At 45.4% G+C, this 25,644-nt stretch overlaps 1 protein-coding gene across 1 annotated transcript in view; it reads left to right on the forward strand.

Moving 5' to 3' along the window:
• Positions 1–13,564: 13,564 nt before the first annotated feature.
• Positions 13,565–25,644, forward strand: part of IVD (isovaleryl-CoA dehydrogenase) — a 70,373-nt gene continuing 58,293 nt past the window's right edge. The window contains exon 1 of the mRNA XM_077464882.1: positions 13,565–13,745. Coding sequence (XP_077321008.1) covers positions 13,608–13,745 — 138 coding nt within the window. The 5' untranslated portion in view covers positions 13,565–13,607. The remainder of the gene's footprint in view (positions 13,746–25,644) is intronic.

Here is a 25,644-nt window from a genome sequence, read left to right on the forward strand (position 1 = left end):
ATACAGCGATCAGAAAAACGATCGCTTATTAGTGACACTGGCGACGGGGGGTGATCATGGGGTTAAACCTTTATTGAGGGGGTTAGGGGGGTACCCTAGAGCTAAAGGGGGCTAACCCTAACTGCCCTAACAGTTATTGCAGTCACAAATGACACCAATGCAATAATAAAAAATAAAAAAAATGCAATTGGTGTCACTGTGACTGGGGGTGCAGGGGTGATTGGGGGGGTGATCGGGGGGTGAAGGGGGGGTGAAAGTGTGCCTGGCGTGTTCTACTGTTAGTGTAGTGTGTTGGTGCAACTCACAGATCCTCTCTCCTCGGTGCCGGAACGAAAAAGACCGACACGAGGAGAGATTACATCACTTCCTCTGCCTGTGTTTACATTACAGGAGAGGAAGTGATGTAATGCTGCCCATTAATTCGTCAGGAGCGATCGCGAGGGGGTGGCCATGAATGAATGGCCGCCCCCTCATCCCGGATCGCTCCTGCACGGAATCCGGATCGGGCCCCCCACCCGCGGGAAGGCAGGGACGTACATGTACGCCCATATGCCTGCCCGTGCCATTCTGTCGACGTACATCGTCGTGTGGCGGTCGGCAAGTGGTTAAATCCTCTGCCCTTGTTTTAACTTTGGATAGTAAAACATTTTTTTTTCTGCCAGTGAATACCTTATACAGCCCATTTCTTGTCTGGTAAAAAGCCTAGGCTTATGACATCATGCACAGCTCTCGCTCTCACCCATGAGCCATAAATGGGCCAAAGATAGCTGCAGGTGGCCTCTGTCTAAGTCCAGGAAGTGAACAGGCTGCAGCTTTAGCTGCCCAAAGTTAAAATGGTTACAGCCAGACTCTGTGGAGGGAGATTTCTGCAGAATATTTGGCAAGTACAGAATCCCAGTATACATATATAAAATAATATGCAAAGCGGAGGGAAGCTTTAGAATGGCAAAGATGTTTTTATTACAAATTATGTGAACAGACTGCAGTTCCTCTTTAAACCTCCCTGGCGGTATGATTATTTCAGATTTTTGATGCTCAAAGCGGTACAATTCTTTTGCATGGAAATTTGGCATTTTATATTGTAGGCCTCTAATTCTTAGTAATACCAAACCTTTAAATCTGTCGAAACAAGAGTCTAGTAGACATCCCGGGTAGGGATGAGCCGAACACCCCCCTGTTCGGTTCGCACCAGAACCTGCGAACAGACCTAAACTTCGTGTGAACTTTAGAACCCTATTAAAGTCTATGGGACTCGAACGTTCACAATCTAAAGTGCTCATTTTAAAGGGTAATATGCAAGTTACTGTCCTAAAAAGTGTTTGGGGACCCGGGTCCTGCCCCAGGGGACATGGATCAATGCAAAAAAAAGTTTTAAAAACGGCCGTTTTTTCAGGAGCAGTGATTTTAATAATGATTAAAGTGAAACAATAAAAGTGTAATATTCCTTTAAATTTCGTAGCTGGGGGGTATCTATAGTATGCCTGTGAAGGGGCGCATGTTTCTGGTGCTTAGAACTGTCGCTGCACAAAGTGTCATTTGTGCAGGAAAAAAAGTCTTTTAAAATCACTTGCGGCTAAATTGTTGGGTCTCCGTAATACAGAGAACACTCAATGAGTGTTCTCTGTATTAGCCGACAATTCATTCATTCATTGATTAAAAAAAATAAAAAATAAAAAAAAAGCGTGGGGGTTCCCCTAAATTCAATTACCAGGCCCTTCAGGTCTGACATGGATATTAAGGGGAACCCCGTGTCAAATTTAAAAAAAAAAATTTACGTGGGGGTCCCCCCAAATATCCATACCAGACCCTTCAGGTCTGATATGGATATTAAGGGGAACCCCGCAACAAATTAAAAAAAAAAAATTGACGTGGGGGTCCCCCTAAAAATCCATATCAGACCCTTTATCCGAGCACGCAACCTGGCAGGCCGCAGGAAAAGAGGGGGGGACGAGAGAGCGGCCCCCCCTCCCTCCTGAACCGTACCAGGCCACATACCCTCAACATTGGGAGGATGCTTTGGGGGTCTGTGACCCCTCAAAGCACCTTGTCCCCATGTTGATAAGGACAAGGGCCTCATCCTCACAACCCGGCCGTTGGTTGTGAGGGTCTGCGGGCGGGGGGCTTATCAGAATCTGGAAGCCCCCTTTAACAAGGGGACCCCCAGATCCCGGCCCCCCCCCCTGTTTGAAATGGTAAGGGGGTACAAAAGTACCCCTACCATTTCACAAAGAAAGTGTCAAAATGGTTAAATAAGACAAACACACTTTTGAAAAATTCCTTTATTAAAAATGAAAAAAAAAAAAAAAAGATTCCAGCGGTGCTAATCCACTCTTGCTATCCAGCGACGGATCTCCGGGGTCCAGCGATGGATGATCATATCCAGCGACGGGGGAATCTCTCAGTCCAGCGCTGTCCATACATCCTTCTTCTGTCTCCTCTCCGGAGACACTGCAGAGAGCACAGCGCTGACGTTTCTTATATTGGGAGGGCGGGGCCACCCGTCAGGTTCCCCAGTGACGTGTGGGTGACCCCGCCCCCTCTGATGTAACGCAGGTTTCCGTTACATCAGAAGGGGCGGGGTCACCCACACGTCACTGGGGAACCCCTGGCTTCCCTCTCCAGCGTCAGAGGGGCGGGGTCAGGTGACGGGTGGCCCCGCCCTCCCAATATAAGAAACGTCAGCGCTGTGCTCTCTGCAGTGTCTCCGGAGAGGAGACAGAAGAAGGATGTATGGACAGCGCTGGACTGAGAGATTCCCCCGTCGCTGGATATGATCATCCATCGCTGGACCCCGGAGATCCGTCGCTGGATAGCAAGAGTGGATTAGCACCGCTGGAATCTTTTTTTTTTTCATTTTTAATAAAGGAATTTTTCAAAAGTGTGTTTGTCTTATTTAACCATTTTGACACTTTCTTTGTGAAATGGTAGGGGTACTTTTGTACCCCCTTACCATTTCAAACAGGGGGGGGCGGGATCTGGGGGTCCCCTTGTTAAAGGGGGCTTCCAGATTCTGATAAGCCCCCCGCCCACAGACCCTCACAACCACCGGCAAGGGTTGTGGGGATGAGGCCCTTGTCCTTATCAACATGGGGACAAGGTGCTTTGAGGGGTCACAGACCCCCAAAGCATCCTCCCAATGTTGAGGGTATGTGGCCTGGTACGGTTCAGGAGGGAGGGGGGGCCGCTCTCTCGTCCCCCCCTCTTTTCCTGCGGCCTGCCAGGTTGCGTGCTCGGATAAAGGGTCTGATATGGATTTTTAGGGGGACCCCCACGTCAATTTTTTTTTAAAATTTGATGCGGGGTTCCCCTTAATATCCATATCAGACCTGAAGGGTCTGGTATGGATATTTGGGGGGACCCCCACGTCAATTTTTTTTAAAAATTTGACACGGGGTTCCCCTTAATATCCATGTCAGACCTGAAGGGCCTGGTAATTGAATTTAGGGGAACCCCCACGCTTTTTTTTTTTTAATCAATGAATGAATGAATTGTCGGCTAATACAGAGAACACTCATTGAGTGTTCTCTGTATTACGGAGACCCGACAATTTAGCCGCAAGTGATTTTAAAGGACTTTTTTTCCTGCACAAATTACACTTTGTGCAGCGACAGTTCTAAGCACCAGAAACATGCGCCCCTTCACAGGCATACTATAGATACCCCCCAGCTACGAAATTTAAAGGAATATTACACTTTTATTGTTTCACTTTAATCATTATTAAAATCACTGCTCCTGAAAAAACGGCCGTTTTTAAAACTTTTTTTTGCATTGATCCATGTCCCCTGGGGCAGGACCCGGGTCCCCAAACACTTTTTAGGACAGTAATCTGCATATTACCCTTTAAAATGAGCACTTTCGATTTTTCCCATAGACTTGTATAGGGTGTTCCGGCTTTTCGAATTTGCTGCGAACAGCCCAAATTGTTCACTGTTCGCTGAACAGGCGAACAGGCAATGTTCGAGTAGAACATGAGTTTGGCTCGAACTCGAAGCTCATCCCTAATCCCGGGTATGTTAAAGTTTTAAACACAAAATTATAATATAATTTACTATAAATAATTATAACAAATAATAATATAAATGATTCAATAATGTAATCAAATCAAAAACACAGAAATTTGCTCAGTTGCAGAATTGTCGCTGTCATTACTTTCAGTGTTTGATGACAAATTTCCTCACAAATCAGTATCGCACAATTCTGCGAGTGATTCTAATTTATTATTGCAGTTTTCTAGTTGGTCTAAAACCACTTTTGATGTAAAGGGACGGTTTTGGTTGCTATGGACAATCTCCAGTTTGCAGGCAAAAAGAACAGTATTCATAATATAAAACTGCATGCAGAGCACTGGACAGACCACTAGGGACAAAAGGGTTGTGAAATTATTTGATACAGTAATGTAATCTGTAAGATTACATTACACTGTATGTATTGTGTGTGTTTCACTTTTTGAATTTGGCACCTTGCTCCGTCCCCGTGCGTCACAGGGACGGAGCCTGGCTCTGTGGTACATCGAGCGGGGGCACAGCCGCCGCACACAGCGGAAGGACATCGCAAGATCCTGAGGACAAGGTAACTGTACCTGGATCCTGCAATGCGATTCCGAGTGTGGCTTGGGATTACCACTTTTGGTACTGAAAATCCATCCCGAGCCACACTCAGGAATACCGTCAGGGATGTTAAGATAGAAGATAAGCAGTGGAAGTATTTCAAGTGTCTCCAAAGACAGATTTGTAATTTCCCTATGGTGACTGAATTAAAGCTCATTCTCTTTCTCTCAACCAGGCGCACAAAGTTTGCCAATGACACTTGCTGCCGTCGGCCTGCTCATTAGGTGACGTGATGACACGGGACGCGTCCTGGCTGCCATGACACCACTGTACGTCGGTGGGCCGATGACGCAGGGCTCAGCCACAAAGCTGGCATTCGTATGATGTTGGTGCGTTCTTTTTCACCGCGTTGTGTACCTGGTGTCTCGTTCTATTTGGCCCTGCGACCCTCCTGTGAGGGACAGTGCCATGCTCTGCCGGCTCAGGTGCCATTACCTCTGCCCCTCCCTCTTGACGCCCATCTGGTCAGGGACCTCATTTCCACCATACCATTTTTTAGGCAGATGGATTTGGGCAGCTCACTGCAAGCCGCCCTTCAAAGCACTCAATTTCTACCACTGAGAAATCCTGATAAGGTAACTTTCTTGGGCTGCCATGCCTGCAACTACCCATTTTTATTGATATTGCTAATTCTCATCAGCTCTGTTTTATTTCATTTTCTTTTTAGCTTTCACCTAGAGGCTATGTATATCCGTCGAGATACCATCTGATTGTATCAGCAGAGCTTTTTCTACATCTGTCTGTTGCTATTACTTTACGTAAGTTTCTCACCCATTATGCATTAAGGAAAAATTAGTGCTACTAAGCCAATCCTTCCAGCTCACCTGATACCATTGAATCTTCACTCTTTTTAGATCCCATATCTGAAATCGTTATTTCAATATTCCAGTGCTCTGGAAAGCCACTATTCTAGCCTACTTCACTGAAGGCCAGTGTGGGTACAACAGAAAGCTATTTTGAACAATTATTTCACTACAAGCCAAATTACTGATCACAGTGTTTTGTACTATTAGATGCCCCTGGTCCAATAACCTTGGGGCGACTTTGGTGGTGCCCTTTGTGAGTAGCCTGGGTCGGGGTCCACAACTTTCCACTTTTATGGACTTCTGGTGTCTCATGGCAGCAAATTTCTTTGGTTTTAAATGATGCGGCTATTGAGGATATACCACCTTATCCACATGGTTAGTAAATGCCTATAAATAAGACTGTTCTATGAATAAGATGTCTGTGTACATTTCTAATTGTATTTCCCTTTTATTCCTAATTTTCTGTACTATAGATACTACTGTGTGTGTATATATAAAACTACTTAACCCTGAAGAAGATTTATGCAATCCTTTTGAAACATGGGGTATTCTGTTTTGGCTGTACCATTTACAGTTAATTGTGGTTATCATCTTTTATTTTTGCACCTTATGTATTTACTGCAACCATATTAATATGTCCATGTTTTAATACAGCATAAATCCCTTTACTATTGGTATTAATAAACTTTGTACTTTTAAACTACTTTACTTTTATATTTGGAGTCTATGTCCCCTTAAAGTCCTATTAGAGGGTTTTTCCAGGTATTTTGTCAATTGGGGATGTGGGCATTCTCTTCTAATCCCTTCTACAGCAAACACTAATCTATATTTTAGAAGAATTACGCAAAACTCGTCTTTTCACAGCAGGATGTCAAAGTTATGCTCTTGTGAAGAGGAAGGTGTCCAGCATTTGAAGTCACTCCTTTTTTGTCGGTATGTCCCTTATGGGATTGGCCAGTTACATGATTTTATCATTAGAAGATGTGTCCCTCAAGGAAGAACTCATTCACTGCATTGCCCATAAAAGATAAAGCTTAAGTTGACACCAAGGTTCTGTGACTGTGGATAGCCTGGCTTCCTGCCTCAAGGCAAATGTCTGAGTCAATGGAGACTGCAGTGCAAAAGTCAGTTTCCACTGGAGGTTAGCCTCTGGAATCCAGGAAAAAGTGAAAAGCCAATCATCCAGAAGTTGGTAAGAGCTCCATGTAAGGATGCTTCCTGGTATTCTGGGGATTGTATCACCCATACATGTCTTAGGGCCCTTGGTTACTCCTCTTTCAAAATGGGTGCCATTTTGGTTGCTTGTGCCCTCAGGCCATATTTGAAAGGGCAGCCATCCTTCTCCTCTCAAGTTGTGCTACAAGAATTCTTTGCTCAAGCAACTGGGGAATAATAATTCCAATCTCAGCAGACGAGGTCTTAGGACAAGTGTTTGGCTGGTTGACAAATAAAAAACAGAGTCATCTGACCCCTACTCAGTTTGTTTGTAATTAGAAGCCCAACTACTGATGGTTCAAAGTATGCCTATCTCTGCTGAAGAACAAACAGTGGTAATGTGCTGAATTGTCCTAGCGTTCCTCTATTCACCTTTCAGTGCCTGTATGCATGATTATCGGGACCATGGTCTCTCCTGTCTGTGTATTGAGTGGAGAAGGCACCCTTTCCAGGTTTTTCTTCAACAGTGAACATGCACCAAACTATTCACATCTAACAAGTCACATAGTACAAAATCTTCTCAGTCGCCAGTCCAGTCCAGTTTTATAAAAGGCTTCAGGAAAGCAGTCTGGGTTTTAAAAGGTGAGAGTTTGTGGATTTAGGTTGCTCTTCGGGAGTGGTAGATACCCTCATGAGAGCACAGAAGAGCAGCATAAACTAAGTCTGCAACAAAGTCTAGCAAAAATTCCTAGAATATGCTATGCCAGAGAAGTTTTCTCCAGGGAAGCCAGAGTTTCTCATGTCTTCGGTTTTCTTCTAGAGGTCTCGACCTGGGTCTGAGCGCAAGCCAGCTAAAAGGCCATGTATCCGCCATCTCTGCTCTCCCCTGGACTCAGTGGGCCTCTGATAGTCTGCTCCAATAATCTACGATGGAGCTGTCGCTTTGGGATTTGTTGTTAAAAGATGGCTTTCCTGGTAGCAGTAGCCTCAGTCAGGAGGGTTTCTGGTTTGACGACCCTAGAGTACAAAGAATCCCATACTTACTTTTGGGTGGACAGAGTAATTCTGCACTTGATGCTAGATTCTATTCCAAAAGTGGCCTCAAGATTCCAAGAAATTGTGTTGCCTACTTTTCATCAGGAAGATGGACAAGAAGTTAGTACTTTGGATGTTGGGGAGACACTGAAGACTTTTATATCAATGCTACCCTGAGCTTCAGGTCATCGGATTGCCTATTTATGGTTCCCAGAGGTTTACGCAAGGGGACCAAAGCTTTGAGCAGAGTGATTGCTTCTAGGATTGTGAAAGTGATCTAATTCTCATATCAGGATAGGGGTTGGCCCTTTCAGGAGAAAGAACTGTACACTCCTCAAGAAGCGTCCCAACCTCCTGGACAGCTGCCTATAGAGTCTCACTGGAGTGAATATGCACCCAAACTCCCACCCAGGTGAGGAAATCTAGCTACATAACCACCGTGGGAGAAGGAGTCAACCTTACGAATTAGGTCCTGCAGGTTGGGTTATGGGCGGGGCATACTCAGTGGTAGACTGACATGGAGCACACAAGGAAAGGAAAATTTGCAGTAAGTATTTGACATTCAATTTTCACTTCTGACCTCCTAAAATTCAGTTCTAGTTTCCCTGAGAGGGGCTTTTTAAGGAGTGGCTGTTGTAGGCTATACCAGAACTTATACAAAATACCTGCATCGCTCTCTCTCAGGGCTCTCCAATCCCACCGGAAGACCAGAGTTACTAGCTGGCAAATCCACCGTCTAGTCGGAGACCCAGAATCAGCTTTGATAGGGTCTCCGCTATGGTAACCCAGAAGTGATAACAGGACTTCACTTTTGGTTTACTGGCATCTTAATAAAAGTGATAAAAAAAAAAAATTAAAACATTGTAAAAATAAAATAATAATGTACATTTTTTTTTGTTTAAAGTGCACCCATCTCCCCGTGCACTTTAAACCTGCAAACCTGTGCACGTTGGTCCCGCACACAAGCAAACAGCGATCGTCCCATGCATGTAAGGTATCACAGCGAACGTCCAATCGTGGGCAGTAATTCTAGCACTATGCCTCCTCTGTACATCTAAAGCGGTAACCTGTAAAGGATTTTAAAATGTTGCGTATGGATAGTAAAGTTTACGTTGTTTGTCGCCATTGTGCAGGAGTGCACAATTTTAAAGCATAACATGTTTGGTATCTATTTATTTGGCATGGCATCATTTTTAGGTTTTACAAAAAAATTGGGTTATGTATTGTCTTCTTGCATTACAATTTAATAAAAGTATATTTTTTCCAAAAATGTATTTGAAAAACCGCTGCGCAAATACCGTGTGACATAAAAATTAAAACCCAACAATTTATTCTCTAGGGCCTCTACTTTAATAAAATATATAAGGTTTTGGGGGTTCTAAGTAATATTCTAGCAAAAACAATGGTTTTCACATGTGAACAAAAGGTGCCAGAAAATGTCTGGTCTTCGAGAGGTTAATTCTATTTTATTCCCTGTTTAATCAACATTAAATTGTTATTTAAATGTGATGCAAAAACAACAAGATTTGATGATAATGCAAAATACCAGTTCCATAAATAGATTGTTCACAGATAAACAATAAATATTTTTTTCTCTTGTAAAAACATTTCTATCCAATAGTGTTTTTAATTCAGATTATATTGTATGGCTATGAAAAGTCTTTTTACTTTACGATCAAGTTCCAGTATCTGGACTATAAGAGCCATCTACTGCGCAAGTTTAGGAATTACACCTTTCTTTCCGCTGTTGTAATTATTCAGAATGTATTTATTGCCAACAGTTTGTGCAGTGCTTTACGACATAAGGGCAGACAATAATGATTACAATACAATTTAATACAGGAGGAATCCGAGGGCCCTGCTTGTTACAGTTTACAATCTAAGAGGGAGGGTCAAGAGATACAGAAGGTAATAACTATGAGGGATGAGCTAATGGAGAAAAAAAAAGTATAGTTGTTAGGTGGAGGCGGGATAGGCTTTTCTGAAGAGTGGACAGAGTAGGAGATAGTTGGACAGATTGGGGTTAGGAGTTCCAGAGGATAGCAGAGGCTTGGAAAAAGTCCTGGAGGTGAGCATGGGAGGAGGTTGCAAGAGAGTTAGAGGGCAGGAGGTCTTGGAAGGAATGAAGGTTGGTATTTTGAGTTTAGGTTAGGGATGTAGCTGGAAGCTGCGCTGTGGAAGGCTTTGTAAGTTGTTAGTATTTTTTATTAAATTTTTTGGGTGAGTGGAAACCAGTGGAGGGATCGGCAGAGAGGGGTACCAAACACTGAGTGATTAGTAAAGTGAATGAGTCTGGCAGGTATGCTCTGAGTTTTTATCTCGAGAGAAGAGCCTGCAGTTTACCCCAGGGAAAATCACCTTTTCATGGTGTACTTTTCAATGCAAGCACACATTCTCCTTATACAGATTCAACTTTAAAGTATGCTGTATATATGTAACAAAATATCAACTACTGTAGGTTGTAAAAATGTAAAGCAGAACTGACAGGGAGGTGGGAGGGGAGAAACAGGCCACAGTCAATACCAGCAGCCACGCAAGTAATGACATGGCCGATATTAAGTGATACAACTTACCCCATCTAGTTCTGCCAGGGCTGCCCTCTGCCCCAGGCTCACCTGAGCCATTTGGCTGGCTCTGGCAGTAGTTCTGACCTGACTTAAAGCAGAAGTGGAAGTTCTGCTTTAAGAACTCCTGCACCCCTCACATACCACATTTGGCATGTATTTTTTATTGAGGGAAGCAGGTACCTAGTTTTGACAGGTACTTGCTCCCAATTCTGCTTGGGTCGTCTAGGCAACTCGAGCAGAAGTCCCCCCCCCCCCCCCGCAATCTTGTCCCAGAAGATTGCCTGGCCATTGAAGAGTCGCAGCGCAGGCGTACCCAGCTGTGATGCCACAAGCTGTCGCAGCCGGGTGCCTACACTTGTGATGCCGGGGAGAGGCGAGGGAGAGGACCAAGGGTTGGGGCGGCCTCATTGCTGGATTGTGGGACGGGTGAGTGTGTGGTTATTAAAAGTTAGCAGATACACTTTTTGTAGATGCTGACTTTTAATAAACACAAAAACGTCTGAAACTCCACTTTACAGTTAAACATTTATTTCTTTAAATAACATGCTTGAGGGATGCCTTAGAGTTGATGTAAACTCTCTCCTACACCCAGTGAAGTGAACAGCCTCAGATGATACACAGAGATTAAACAAATCTCCCTACATAAGTTTTACATGTATATCTGCTGTCTTCGGCTTGCTATATTCTTTAGAATTATTACATCGTGTTAGATTTTTTATTTCCTCATTCATTGGTAGTAGTGGATTCTTGGCAGACCCTTTAGACCTGGGATGGATTTTAAGGAGGAGATCCATGCAAAAAAAAAAAAAAGCATAGCGTTCCCTCAAAATCCAAACCAGACCCTTATCCAAGCAAGGAGTCTGGCTGGCCAGCAGAGGGGGGGCAGGGAGCATGCACCCCCTTCTAAAAAATACTATGCACGTGCCCTTAATGTGGGGAAGGTGTCGAGCCAGGGGAACTCTGTGGCAAACCACCCTATCCCCATGCTGGTGAGAACAAGGGACCCTTCCCCATGACGCTGTACCAGTGGTTGTGGGGGTCTGTGGGCAAGGAGATTATTAGAATCTGAAAACCCCACTTAAAATAAGGAGGCCTCCAGATATTCGCCCTGCATCATTTAAAGAGGGCATAATTTAGAATGTACATAAACACAATAACACCTTAGAGAAAGTCTTTTATGGAAATAAGTGTTCTCAACCGTGTGAAGAGCCATGTTTGCCTGGATTCCTGTGCATGCACGTGCAGGCAGTCCTAGTGCTGTATTGGGAAGCAGCGGCTGTACAGACAATGGTCTCTTTTCCCAATCTGACATGAGTGTGGGTCCTGAACACAGACAGTGTGAACTCACACTGCACCCACATAGATGTCAAATTGTCTGTGCAGCCCCCACATCCCTATAGATATGAATGGGACTGCCTGAACACCTGAGGCCACAGACACTGGTAAAGTAGTCTTTATTGGAGAAAAATAACTCCCCCCTTCCTCACAGCACACACAACAAAATAAAGGTTGAGTGTTGTACATCCTCCCACTGGTCACGAAGAGGACAATCATCAAAGTGATCTGTCCGCAGTCCAGCACTTGAAACTTCCCTGGCCTCACATTTCTGGATATTGACCGAATGTATACAAATGAGGGGGATGGGGGGGGACGACGACGATGACATAATTGGCTGTATATGGTAACTGACATCATTGACACAATTGTCACATTCAGATGACATCAGGACATTTATCATTACATGTTATATGGGGTGGACAAGTAGGACTGAAGAGATGTGAGGATGTTTTTTCCATGTAGAGTATTTTCTGCACAGTTTACATTTTTCTTTGCAGAGCTGTGGGGAAAATGCTGACAGGCTGCATAATACAGCTCTACATTATACCGGTGTTTTGGTGTGAAAAGGGCACATAGAAAACAATGGCTGCTGTGATGCTTTCTAGATGCTAGCAGCTTGACATCCAATGGCGCTTTCCGACCAGCTAGCATTCTAACAATCAATGATGCTTTCCAGCCGTTAGCGTCTTAACCAATGAGACTTTTTTGGTCGCTAGCATCTATCTTTCTTTCCAAGCAATTAAAGCGGTTGAATAGTTAAATTTTTTACTTTGACCTACAGGTAAGCCTATAATAAGGCTTACCTGTAGGTAAAAAGAATATCTCCTAAACCTGTACCTTAGTGGCGCATGCACACCAGGGATTCTTGGCTGAAATTCCGGCAGACGCCAGACCCTGCCGGGAAGAAAACTCCTGCATGCATGCGTGGGAGTGACAACATTGCGGATCTGGCCACTCACAGCGCTGGAGCCGCGATACCTGGAAAACACGCAAAGGGAACATGTCAGCTCCCTTGGTGTGGACCGAGTGAGAAGCCAGCACCTCGTTATAATGTATTTCATAATGAGATAGTATACAGTGCATACTAGCTCATTATGCATTTTCCTTTACCAGTGTGTGTAAAAAAAAAAGTCACTCTTTAAGGTTCCTGGTTGGTAGCATCTTAGCAACCGACTATGCTTTCATCCCTCTAAAGTCTTAGCAACTAATGATGCTTTCTTTCCACTTGCATCTTAGCAACCAATTATGTTTTCTGGTTGCTAGCGTCTTAGCAACCAATGACACTTTTTAGCCATTAGCATCATAGCAATCAATGTTTTCTTTCCACTAGCATCTTACTAACCAATAATGGTTATGAGCCACTTGCATCTTAGCAACCAATTATGTTTTCTATTTCTGACTGTCTGCAACATAGCAAACAATGCCACCTTCCAGCCAATAGCATCTTAGCAACCAATCACACTTTCTAGAAACTAGTGTCTTAGCAATCAATGCTGCTTTCTGGCTAGTGTCTTAGCGACCAATGATGCTTTTTATCCCACTGGAGTCTTAGCAACCAGTAATGCTTTCTTGCCACTTTCATCTTAGAAACCACTAATGCTTTCTTGCTGCCTTCATCTTAGCAACCAATGACGCTGCACATTGGGAAGAGGTCATTTATTAGTGGTAGTAATCCCATGAATGAATGGATGAATGAGTTCCTGCAGCTTCCAGCAAGAGATTCAGCCAGCAGAGGGTCAGTGCAAACTGTGCTCCGATGTGACCCCGGACTCCATCCCTAGGTATATGTCTGTACACAATTGTATCACACATCCCGGTGTGTACAGATCAATGATGGAGAGCGCAGTCCCAGCAGAAGAGGTCAGGCAAAGCTCGGATCTGACAGCACTCCGGTATAGATATGAATTCTACACCCGGACGTCACATGACATCTGTGTGCTCCAATCTCCTCCAAGGTGAGCCGCCTCATGTGACCAGAGGGAGACGTATGGATGGGCGGGGTTATCTATCAGCTGCGATAATCCGATTGGCTCATATTCCCCACCCCCTTCTCTGTGCGTTCTTATTGGACGGCAGGCTCCGGGACCTTCCTAAAGATCATGGCTGTTCTCCTTCGTAGAGTGGTTGTAGGTTGTCGCCGAGGATGGTCTGTGCTGGCTCCGAGCAGCCGGGGCTGTTCCGGGACCTCCGTGCCCATAGATGACACTGTGAACGGGCTCAGCGATGAGCAGAGGCAGGTGCGGCACCCCTAATCATTGTTCATCATCGGGGCTACCTGACAGCTATATATAGAGCGAGAACTGTACGATGTGTAGACGGAGCTTCTATGTAATAGGAGAGTACAATACGATCTATAGATAGAGCTTTTATGTAATAGGAGGAGAACAGTACAATGTATAGGAAGAGCTTTTATGTAATAGGAGGAGAATAGTACAATGTATAGCTAGAGCTTCTATATAATATGAGGAGTACAATACAATGTATAGGAAGAGCTTTTATGTAATAGAACAGTACAATGTATAGGAAGAGTTTCCATGTAATAGGAGGAGAACAGTACAATGTATAGGAAGAGCTTTTATGTAATAGGAGGAGAACAGTACAATGTATAAGAAGAGCTTCCATGTTATAGGACAACAATACAACGTATAGGAGGGATACAATACCATCCATACATAGAGTGAGAATAATATAATGTGTGTGTGTATGTATGTATATATATATATATATAGAGCTTCTATGTAATAGGAGGAGCACAATAATACAGTCTAGTACAGGGGTGTCCAGACTTTTTTTCAAAGAGATCCGGATTTGATGAAGTGAACATGCGCGAGGGCCGACCATTTTGCCTGACATTCTTTAAACCATTAAAATTTGGGCTAAGTGTGTTCATCCGAGCACTAATACACTACCCAACAAGAATTCTCATGCCTTTGTGCTGTGTGTGGTGAATAGATGAACTTGGGCGTGTTATTTAGATATACTGTAATTATCTGCGTATAACACGCACTTTCACTTTAAGAGGGAAGTTTAATTTAAAAAAAAAAAATGTAATTAAAGAACTGGGAAGCAAAATAAGGGTCAGTGTCCATCTGCAGCCCCTCCATTGCCATCAGTGCAGCCTGATTGATGCCATCTGCAGCCTCGGAGGGGACAGGGAGGGGGCGGAGCGAATGCCGCCAGATTACATACAGGAGAATCTCTTTGCTCGCCAGCCTCTTTAATACAAAGTCCCGCCTCCTATTATAGACAGAGCAGTCGTCCAATGGCAGCCCAGGAGACGGGACTTCCTATTCTAGAGGCCGCACAGTAAACGGAAGATTCTCACTGTATGTAATCTGATGGTGCTCGTCCCGCCCCCCTCCGAGGCAGCGCCCATGGGGGCCACAAAAGATATAGATTTCTCCAAATCAAATCACCAGGGGGTCATATTAAACTGGAACGCAAGCTGCGATTGGTCCACGGGCCAGACTTTGGACATGCCTGGTATAGGAAGAGTTTGCATGTAATAGGAGTACAATACAGTATAGGAAGAGCTTACATGTAATATGAGGAGTATAATATATATATAGGAAGAGCTTACATGTAATAGGAGTACAGTCTGGGCCTATTTTGTGCCCTAGGCAAGACCAGCTACCGGCACCCACCCAAAAAAGTAATCCTTTTGCCATCCGGTTCAAACTCTCCCCCATCAGGTCACACCCCTTTCACATGCCCCTATTATCCTCACCATATCCTCAAAACAGGGACTTGGCCCACCCCCACATCTGTCAACCTCCTTAGTCACACCCACCTATCAAGTTTAAACCCAGGGCCGCAAATTTTGCTTCTCAGTGCGGCCTCAGCTAGCATAGCCAACACTCTGACATCCTTCTGTCTGGTCAGAATTCAGGGCCTATGCAAGGATTTTTGTGTACAAAGGCGAAGGTGCATATTGGTGCATGCATAGAACAGAGCTGGGGAGATGCTGCAAAATGTATGGGTGCTCTTATGGATGGGATAAAAGCACCTTTTTATAAACAAAGTAAACCCATCTATCATATAAGTGTGAACCACAATAAAGTGCAATGTGATATCAAGAATAATGAATATACTGTATGTACATTCCAAAGTGCTAGTACAATATATAATATGCATAAAACATACATATCATACAAAAAGTCCAATAATATTGTGCCATGACAAATGTGCAGATCCACTACAAGCTGTTTGCAGCAACTTCAGTGTGCCATCACCAAGACATAACACCCATCATCTGCTTATCAAAGAATCTGACCTCTTAAACTTATGAGGTCACATGCACTTGTCATCTGCTGGATATTTGCAGCCACTTCACTCAAAGTGACAATACAAGTATAGCTTTTTTCCCAAAAGCAGCCTTTCACCACTCCACCCGGTCTGGTACCAACCTAGTATATGCAAAGCATAAAGCGCACTATAGAGCAAAAGTTTTAGGTCAAATTTTTGGATAAGCAGATGATATGTATTCTGATGACACATTAAAGTTGCAACTGGGGCTCTTTCTCAAAGTGGGGTTATTCTATAATTGGGAGCACTTCTGACCCTTCAGCAAATGCACAAAGCAAATGAACACATAAACATACTTTGAAAAATACCACACAGACATCAGGTGACCTTGTTTACCCCTTCAGCTCTTTCTTCTTGCACTCTCTACCACTCCATTTAACAGCTCTGTCCTGTATCCTTGCACCCACCAACTCCTGCTAATTCTAAATCCACACTCACAAAAAATCTCCAGGGCCTTAGTGTATGTCCCTTCGTATAAATCCCACTCCCATATTACTTCCCTCACCCTCCTACTTTTAACCTCTGAAGATATATCCCCAAATCCCGGGCCTCCATCATTTAACTGTACCCCATGCGCCTATCGCCCTGCACCCTCTGGCAGCAGCTGCAATCAACATAATTTAGTTCCCATTTCTATTCTTCCCAAGACCAGACTCCCTTTCTCTTGTGTTCTTTGGAATTCCTGCTCTGTCTGTAACAATCTCACCTATCTCCACGACCACTATCGCCAACTCATTTAATCTACTCGCCATTACCAAAACCTGGCTTCATGAATCCGCGTCTGCATCTTCTGCTGCCCTGTCCCATGGTGGTCTTCTCTGGACTCACTCCCCCAGATCCAGTGGACGTAAGGTAGAAGGTGTCGGAATCCTTCTAGGCCCCACATAGCACCTTTCAGGTACTTCAACCACCTCCCTCTCTGTCACTCTCCTCATTCGTCTTTTCACTCCAGCTTCTCCAAGGATAGATGTGATCTGCATCTGCAGGCTCCCTGGACCAGTATCAACCTTTCTTGATGATTTCCCTGCTTGGCTACCCTACGTTCTTTCTTCTGAAATCCCCACAATCATTCTGGGTCACTTCAACATCCCTATTAATACTAACACTCCTGCCACTGCCAAACGTCTCAGCCTAACCTCCTCCTTTGACCTGAATCAGTGGATACATGCTCCTACTCACTCTCAAGGCAATAGCCGTGATCCTTGTTTTCTCTCACCTTGGCACTCCATGCAACCTCTCTAACTATCTATTCCTTCTCTCTGATCGCCACCTTACTAGTTTTACTCTCGCTCTCTTCCACCTCCTCTCCCTCCAACCCCCTAAAAGTTACCCACAGAAACCTACGTCACCTCAATCCTTCTCTTCTCTACTCTGCTACCGACAACCCCTACGACAAAATCTCACCCCTATCTGCACCAACCTAGCCATTTCTGTCTACAACACTTCACATCTAGCCTCACTGGCCCCCCTCACTACACACAGAATCAGGCCCTGACCCCTTCAACTTTGGCAAACAGATGATACTAGAAGTCAGAAAAAAAGTTGTGCTCATGAACGCCTGTGGCATAAGACTAAGTTTCAGATTTCAACCAATATATATTTGCCCTCCAAAAATACAACTCCAGCCTCCTCGCTGCCAAGCAGACCTATTTCATCACTCTCATTAGCAACTTATCATCCCGTCCCCGTCAACTCTTCTCTACCATCAACTCTACTTTGTCCTCCACCCGCTAACTCGCTCACTGCCCAGGAGATCGCCAATCACTTCAAACAGAAGATTGATACAATTTGTGATGCGGTCTCTACTGTTCAGATACCCTCCACGATTTACACTTCATGCCCACAGGTACAATCATTACTTCCCTCTCTCAATCCCACCACTATAGATGAGGTTGCTAAACTACTTGCTAACGTCCACCTTAACACCTGCCCTCTGGATCCTGTTCCCTTGCAAATGCTACGTTCACCCTTTGGCTCTATGCTACACTCTAACCCACATATTCAATCTCTCCCTCTCTTTTGGCATCTTCCCCATCTCTCTAAAACATGCACTTGTCAGGTCTATACTTAAAAAGCCCTCACTGGACTCATCTAATTTGAACAACCTATGCCACATCTCCTTGCTCCCCTTCTTATCCAAACTCCTTGAACATCTGGTCTACAACTGATGGTGTGTCCACCTTGCTGATAATGGCAGTCTTGATCCCCTTCAGTCTGGATTTCGTCCTCAACACTCCACAGAAACTGCTCTCCTAAAACTAACAAACGATTTGCTAATGGACAAAACCAATGGAAACTATTCTGTACACCTACTCCTGGACCTCTCTGCTGCCTTTGATATGGTTGACCACCCCCTCCTCCTCATAAAACTCTGTGCCTTTGGTCTCCGTGACTGTACTCTTTATTGGTTCTCTTCCTACTTATCCAACCCCACCTTTAGCGTTTCTTACATTTCTACTTCTTCTCCTCTTCCTTTCTCTGTTGGTGTCCCCCAAGGTTCTGTTCTTGGACCTCTCCTATTTTCAATCTACACCTCCTCCCTGGGTCAGCTAATAGCCTTCGATGGCCTCCAATACCACCTCTACGCCGAGGACACCCAAATTTATCTCTATACCCCTCAACTCACTCCCTTTGTCTGCTCACGTATCACTAATTTGCTATCAGATATATCAGTCTAGTCCATGTTCTCAAATGCCATCTGTCCAAAACCGAACTTATAATTTTTCCTTCCCCTTCCCCTGATCTTTGTCAAAATTGATGGCACAACTATAAGCCTATCCCCGCATGCCAAGGTTTTAGGTGTTTTAAGCACCACATGCAATCACTGTCCAAATCTTGCCGCCTCAAACTCCGCAACATCTCCAAAATATGCCCCTTTCTAACAAATGACACAACAAAGTTCTTAATTCACTCACTGGTCATCTTTCGTACTGTACTGTATTTTCATTTTGTTCATCAGCTCATCCCCCCCTCCCCCCACAGTTATTACCTTTTTGTTCCACCTGACCTTCCCTTCTAGATTGTAAGCTCTAACGAGCAGGGCCTTCTGATCCCTCCTGTATTGATTTGTATTGTAAGTGTACTGTCTGCCCTCATGTTGTAAAGCTCTGTGCAAACTGTTGGCGCTATATAAATCCTGTATAATAATGTACTAGCACAGATCCCCTGCTGAGCAAAGTCCACTCTGTGTGAAAGGGGCCTTATTGTTGGTGTCTTCTGTTTTGTCCCCATCTCCTTTGCTCTGTCCTCATGTAGCTTATTTAACTGCCTCCATGTTTCCCTTTTTTTTTTTTTTTTCCCCCCCCCTTGCTCCCTTCTCTGTTCCCATTTATTGATCATGTGGTCAGCATGTCCCCATGATGTACATGTAGCAGGCTCTACAATTAAAGCACAGACAGACAGAATAACCTACTTTCCATTGAGGATCGTCATCCATGCCATGCCATTCCTGTGCCTTGCTGGTCTCACTCGGCTCTTCACTTTGGTCTAACTCCAGCCCTCCCCCCCCATCTCGCTTGCTTCCAGTTCAGCGGCGATTGCCTCTGTGCTGGACTGGATGCAGGACTCCACGGGGGGGGATTGGGCATGCTGGAGGGAGCGCTTAGAAACTAAAGGCGATAGTCTACCCTGCGTCTGATAGAGGGAGGAAGGTGTTGGGAGAGCAGATGGAAGTGTGTGGAGGCAGCAGCTGAAATTTACAGCACTGGGGCTGTGCTGCCTCTCACCGTGCACTATGTCTGCTGTTGTGAGCTAGGTAAAGCTGCATCACTGATGATTCCCTACTTCCTCCCCCCCCAGCAGCCGTGGCTGCCTTGTTTGCCTGGCGGTAGCGTACAATGTTCAGGAAGAAGAAGAAATATTGCGTATGTGATGGCATGAGCAGATTTACTGGTCCTCTTCTGCATTCAGGGCCATACACTCACATGACAAATCAAGTTGGGGGCAGTGGCTGTGTCTGTCCAGCCAATTTGTCCTAATTTACATCAATGAGACTGCCTGCATGGGAATGCACAGAAAACCTCTGTGGGCAAACCCTCTCCCGGCCCCCACATTGCAAAGGCTTAAAGCTTGATTTTGGCATAGTGTACACTTGTGGTTTTAGGGTTACAGCTGTGTTTTTGCCACCCATCTTAAGATGGCTGGATGGGGTTACCTACATGTTTTGCTTCTAAGCATTGCAAACATGGGTGTACTTGAATATGGCTGCACAGCAACCACAAGCCAAACCATGTTCAGCTATCAAAAAAGCAGGCATTGCGTTTTAAATGCATATTAGCTGCCCCTGCACCGCTCTGAATAGCGATCTGCCGCAGACTGTCCTTTAAAGAGCGTTGCAAGTATAAACAAGCCCTTTTGTGTAGCGTTGTTTTATAGGCTAGTTTGTGTGCATTTGACAGGTGGCGAAGAGATGTTGTATCGCCTCCTTTCCTCTTGCTCTAAATCAATGATGTTCAAACTGTGGCTCTTTGCTTGCCTTTATCTGGCCTTGGTGTGCTAATCCTCCAATGTTAGGAAACCATTCTTCCCCCCCTGACACCATAGACGAGAAACCATTCCTCGCCTTGACTCCGTCAATGGGGCACTATTCCTCACCATCAATGCAGTGTTTCTACTCCCATTGGTCACAGTCCGGTCCTCCTAAAACATGCACACATGGTACTCAGGGGGCCACTTCCCTTTGGTGCTCCTTCCTGCAGCGACACTCATGACCTTATCATGTATAATGCAGGTCCAGCAGTCCCTTATTGTAAGTGAGCATGCAGAAGGAGTAACGGGATGGTAAAACTGCAATTAAGGGAACCCTACCTAAAAAGGATAATTTACCTCTTGCAGTGCTTTAAAGGAGAAGTCCAGCCAAAGCTCGTTCACGGAAGCTCATTTTACACTCCTGTGACCCGCTTTCAGCAGAGAGGGGACTCAGGTCCCCTCTCTGCTGATATCACCAATGTCAGTCCAGGTACCACATCATCTGGACATCATTCGGGATCTGCCAGGTGCCTGGACTGACAACTGGCTCAGCCTCTCAGTGATTCGCTGAGAGCCTAAGTCGCCCGCTATGCCCCCTCCACTGCTCAGTGCTCCAATGAGGGAGGAAGGAGAAGAACAGAGAGCTGTGAAAACTGAGTGATTGGCAGTTTTCGATTGCTCGGTACCCAGGACAGATGCCGCATCGGACCCATTCTGCATCCACCTAGGAACAGGGGAAAAAAAATTCCTTTACTACTCTTTTAAAGGGTAGTTTAATTATTCCCCTGGAGTTCTGCTTTTATAAACACTTGTGGTTTATTCAGTAATTTATTGGAATATTAATTCTTCGTAGTCCACTTAAAGCGTAAGTAAACCCCTTATGGTTTTCAGCCAACGAAGCTGCCATCTTTGCCTCTGTTTTAATCTATAATTGTTATGATGCTGCACATGTGATCAGTTATGACACCAGCCATTGAATGGTTTGACAGTTTGGTTGAGAGTGCAACCAATGGTAGTGTAACATTTCCTGCATGTGCCGGAAATGAAACTGTTTTATGGATGGGTTTACTTCTCGGGGTGTGGAGGAGTGTGTGTTTGACCACATGCTTTGTGCTAAGCCCTCCTTCACACAGGTAACTAGGGGCATACACCATATTCTATCAGCTAAAATTAGCGGATTCTTGCAGCTGGGATTATGGGTGTATGCGAACAATGGCTGGGACAAATGTCTGAGCTTGGATGTATCTTTCTGCATCCAATGGCAATCGCCTGTTCCTGACCACAGCATGTTTAGGCCAGGTTCACACTGGTACGACACAACAGTCGTACCACTTTGGATCAGACTTTGCCCTGTGACTTGAAGTCCAACATGCATCCGACTTCAGTGAACAGGGATCCAACTTTGATCCCTGACAATACCAGGCACTGTGTCTGGTATGAATCTTTAGGGGGAACTCCATGCCAAATTTAAGAAAAAAAAAGCATTGGTTCCCCCTCCAAGAGCATACCAGGTCCTTCGGTCTGGTAAGGATTTTAAGGGGAACCCCCCCCCACGCCGAAAAAACTGCATGGGACGAGCAAGCGCCCCCCCCCCCCCCGAACTGTACCATGCCCTCAACATGGGGGAGTGGGTGATTTGGGGCTGGGCTCTGCGCCCTACCCCAAAGCACCTTGTCCCCATGTTGATGACAGGGGCCTCTACCCGAGAACCCTGGTCATTGGTTGTCAGGGTTAGCGAGCGAGGGCTTATCGGAATCTGGAAGCCCCCTTTGACAAGGGGGACCCAGGTGCATTGTACCCCTACCCATTCACCTAAAAAAAAGGTGTCAAAAATAAAATGCAGCACACAGGGTCTTAAAGTAATTTATTAAGGCAGCTCCGCCGTCTCTTCCGACTTCTCCCCTCTCTGGGTCTTCTCCGCTGATGTCTTCTAGCCCTTTCTGGTTCTTCTCGCTCTAATGCTGGGTGGGTGGTGTGCCACTACTTGGCATGAGGCGGGTGCGATGGGTGGTGTCATCGTAAGGGCGGGTCTCCGGTGACCCCGCACGATGCCTATAAAGTAGTGGCACACCACACACCCAGCTTTAGAGTGGGAGAGAACATTGAGTCAACATCGGAAGAACAGAAGAAGACAGCTGAGAAGACCCAGCAAAAGAGTGAGATGATAGCGGAAGAGACAGCGGACAGGGGGGGAAGAACCGGAAAGAGGGCTAGAAGGCTTCAGCAAAAAAGAACCGGCAGAAGCAGAAGACGTCAGTGGAGAAGGCAGAGGAGCCGGAGAGGGGAGAAGAAAACTGAAGAGACGACAGAGCTGCCTTAATCAATTACTTTAAAAACCTGTGTAATGTACATGGTGTTTTTTTTTTTTTTTTTTGTAAATGGGTAGGGGTTCAATGTACCCCATACAGAAACAGATGCGCACCCGCCCACAGACTCCCACAACCAATTGGCAGGGTTATTGGGGAGAGACCTTTGTCCTCATCAACATGGGGACAAGGTGCTGTGGGGGGCGCAGGGTCCTCCCTGCCCTAAAGCACCCCCCCATGTTGAGGGCTGTGGCCTGGTACAGTTTGGGGGGGACACTCGCTCATCCCCAAACCCTTTCTTGATCTGCCGGACTGTGTGCTCGGATAAGGGTCTGGTATGCACTTTAGGGGGACCCCAACACCTTTTTTTTGGCATGGGGGGTCCCCTGAAACCGAAGGGCCTGGTATGCTATTGGAGGGGAACCTATGCTGTGTTTTTTGTTTTTTTTTTTTGGTAAATGGGTAGGGGTTCAAAGTACCCCCATACTCATTCACATAGGGTGGGGGGCCGGAATCTGGGGGCCCCTTGTTAAAGGGGGTTTTCAGATACAGATAAGCCCCCACCCGCAGACCCCAACAAACAAAGGCCAGGGTTGTTGGGGAGAAGCCCTTTTCCTCATCAACATTGGAACGAGGTGTTTTGGGGTGGGGGGTGCAGGCCCCCCTGTCCCAAAGTACCCCCCCCCATGTTGAGGGCATGTGGCCTGGTACACTTCAGGGGGTGGGGGACTGCTCGCTCATCCCCCACCCCCTTTCCTGATCTGCCGGGCAGTGTGCTTGCATAAGGGTCTGGTATGCATTCTGGGGGGACCCCAAAACCGTTTTTGTCAGCGTGGGGGCGTTCCCCTGAAAATCCATAACAGACTGAAGGGCTGGGTATGCTATTGGAGGGGAACCCATGCTGTGTTGTGTGGTGTGTGTTTATTTTTGGGTAAATTGGTAGGGGTTCAATGTACCCCATACTCATTCACACAGGGTGGGGGGCCGAAAATCTGGAGGCCCCCTTGTATAAGGGGGCTTCCAGATACACAAGTCCCTGGCCGCAGACCCCGACAACTAACGGCCAGGGTTGTCGGAATGGCCCTTGTCCTCATCAACATGGGGACCCCAACGCCATCTTTTGGTGTGGGGGGGGGGGTTCCCCTGAAAATCCATACCAGACCAAAGGGCCTGGAATTTTGAGGGGAACCCATGCTGTGTATGGTTTTTAAATTTGGCGTGGAGTTCCCCTTCAAGATCCTCAGAGCGCAAGTCTCATGCCAAAGTCGGGTCAGTTAAGACATGCGACCTGACTTTGATCTGACTTCAGTGATATGCAGTGGGCTGAAGTAGGATCAAAGTAGTGCAGGGAGCATTTTTAAAGTCGGACCGACTTGTGCCAGACCAGTTAAGAAGGCTCCCATAGGGAAACATTGATTTTCACATGTCATGCGATATGAGCTCCCAATGTCGGAGCGTTTGCCATACCAGTGTGAACCGGCCATACCCACGGACAGCCACAGCTGCTATTAACTTGTTATTCACACAGTCAGAGTGGCTGCAGCTAAACATAAAGGTGATTCTGGCTCCAAGAATCCACTGATTCTTGCCACCAGAATTTGCATACCAGCCCTAATCATGTGAATGAGGTCTTAAAGATGTCCCTTTCCTGTCAGAAAGTTGGAAGCTATGGGATTGATATATAAAAATAATCCCCGAAGGTTCTGGACCCATTTAAAATATGTACATCTCCTTAAAATGAGATAACCATTGAAATTGAGCTAATGATAGACAGTGCGATCTTGAATCTGTTAGGTTGAAGAATGGGCGGATGAGAAGGAATGCACACATCGCAGGAAAACACAACTCTAGTCCCGAGGGATAAAAGATAAAGACGCTGCATACTAACTAAGTGATTAAATTAGCTGCTAAAAGTCCAGAAGGTGTACAATCACTTTAATAATTTTTTAACCCTGGAGGAACCTTTAGCCCCCGTTCACACCAATGCGAATTAGATGTGTGTTTCCCCGCATCTAATTCGCATAATAGGAGAATGTGACTGGCTCCCTATGGAGCCCACTGTAGAAAAAACGCGTGCGTCTTTGGCTCAGTTTCAGGGCCCAATTCAGTCATAGAATCGGCCCTGATTCGTCCCTGAAACGGGGAACGGACGCACATCGCTCCTGTGTGTTCCGCAGCGGGTTATAGTGTGAACCCGGGCTTGATAAACTCTTGGGTGATCGCTGCTGCTAAAAGTGATTATACCTACATCACATGATGCTTTATCGGTAGGTTGTAGAAATATGTTTATAAAAGAGTAATGCCGCGTACACACGTCCGGACTTTCTGCCAGACTAGGTTCGACGGAATTCTCATTTTAAATCATTTTAAAGATCAGACGGACCTAGAAATAGAACATGTTTCAAATCTGTCCAACGGACTCAATCCCTATCGTGAAAACCGTTCATCTGTATGCTGGTCGAACGGACCAAATACGGCGCTAGCTATTGGCTATTGAACTTCCTTTTTTAGTCCCGTCTTACGTCATCACGTTCAAAACTAACAGACTTAGTCCATTCGTGTGTGGGCAAGTCCGTTCGGAAAGTCCGTTGGAACTCCGCCAAAAGTGCATCGGGAAGGCCATTGGACCTAGTCTGCCAGAAAGTACGGTCGTGTGTACGCGGCATAAAGGATGTGGCATATCTAAAGCACTAAAGGGCAGATCATTATTATAACGCCCTCCTTCTGTATATGGCAACATTTATATTCAGTAATAAAACAAGCACAACAGAAATAAAGAGTTTTTTTCCTTTTCATATGTTTAGTGTGGATGTAACCCATTACATCAGTGATATGTTGAAAATTTGTAACCTTTGTAGGAACCCTAAAATTCTACCAAAGGCTGGTCTAGGCTAGTCCCCTACTGGAGAGTTTTCCTATAGCTGTGATTAGTAGGGGTAGGTAAACTGAGCAGCCGGTATCCACCTAGAGGCAAAATGAAGGTGCATATGTAGTTGATGTATTGAAAGTAGCAAAAATAGATCAAGCCAACATGTTTCGGGGGAACAAAGACCCTCTT

Source organism: Lithobates pipiens, unplaced genomic scaffold, assembly GCF_037356315.1.
Source record: "Lithobates pipiens isolate NorthernLeopardFrog02 unplaced genomic scaffold, aLitPip1_a1.2 Scaffold_30, whole genome shotgun sequence".
In the NCBI taxonomy this organism is placed as follows: Eukaryota; Metazoa; Chordata; class Amphibia; order Anura; family Ranidae; genus Lithobates; species Lithobates pipiens.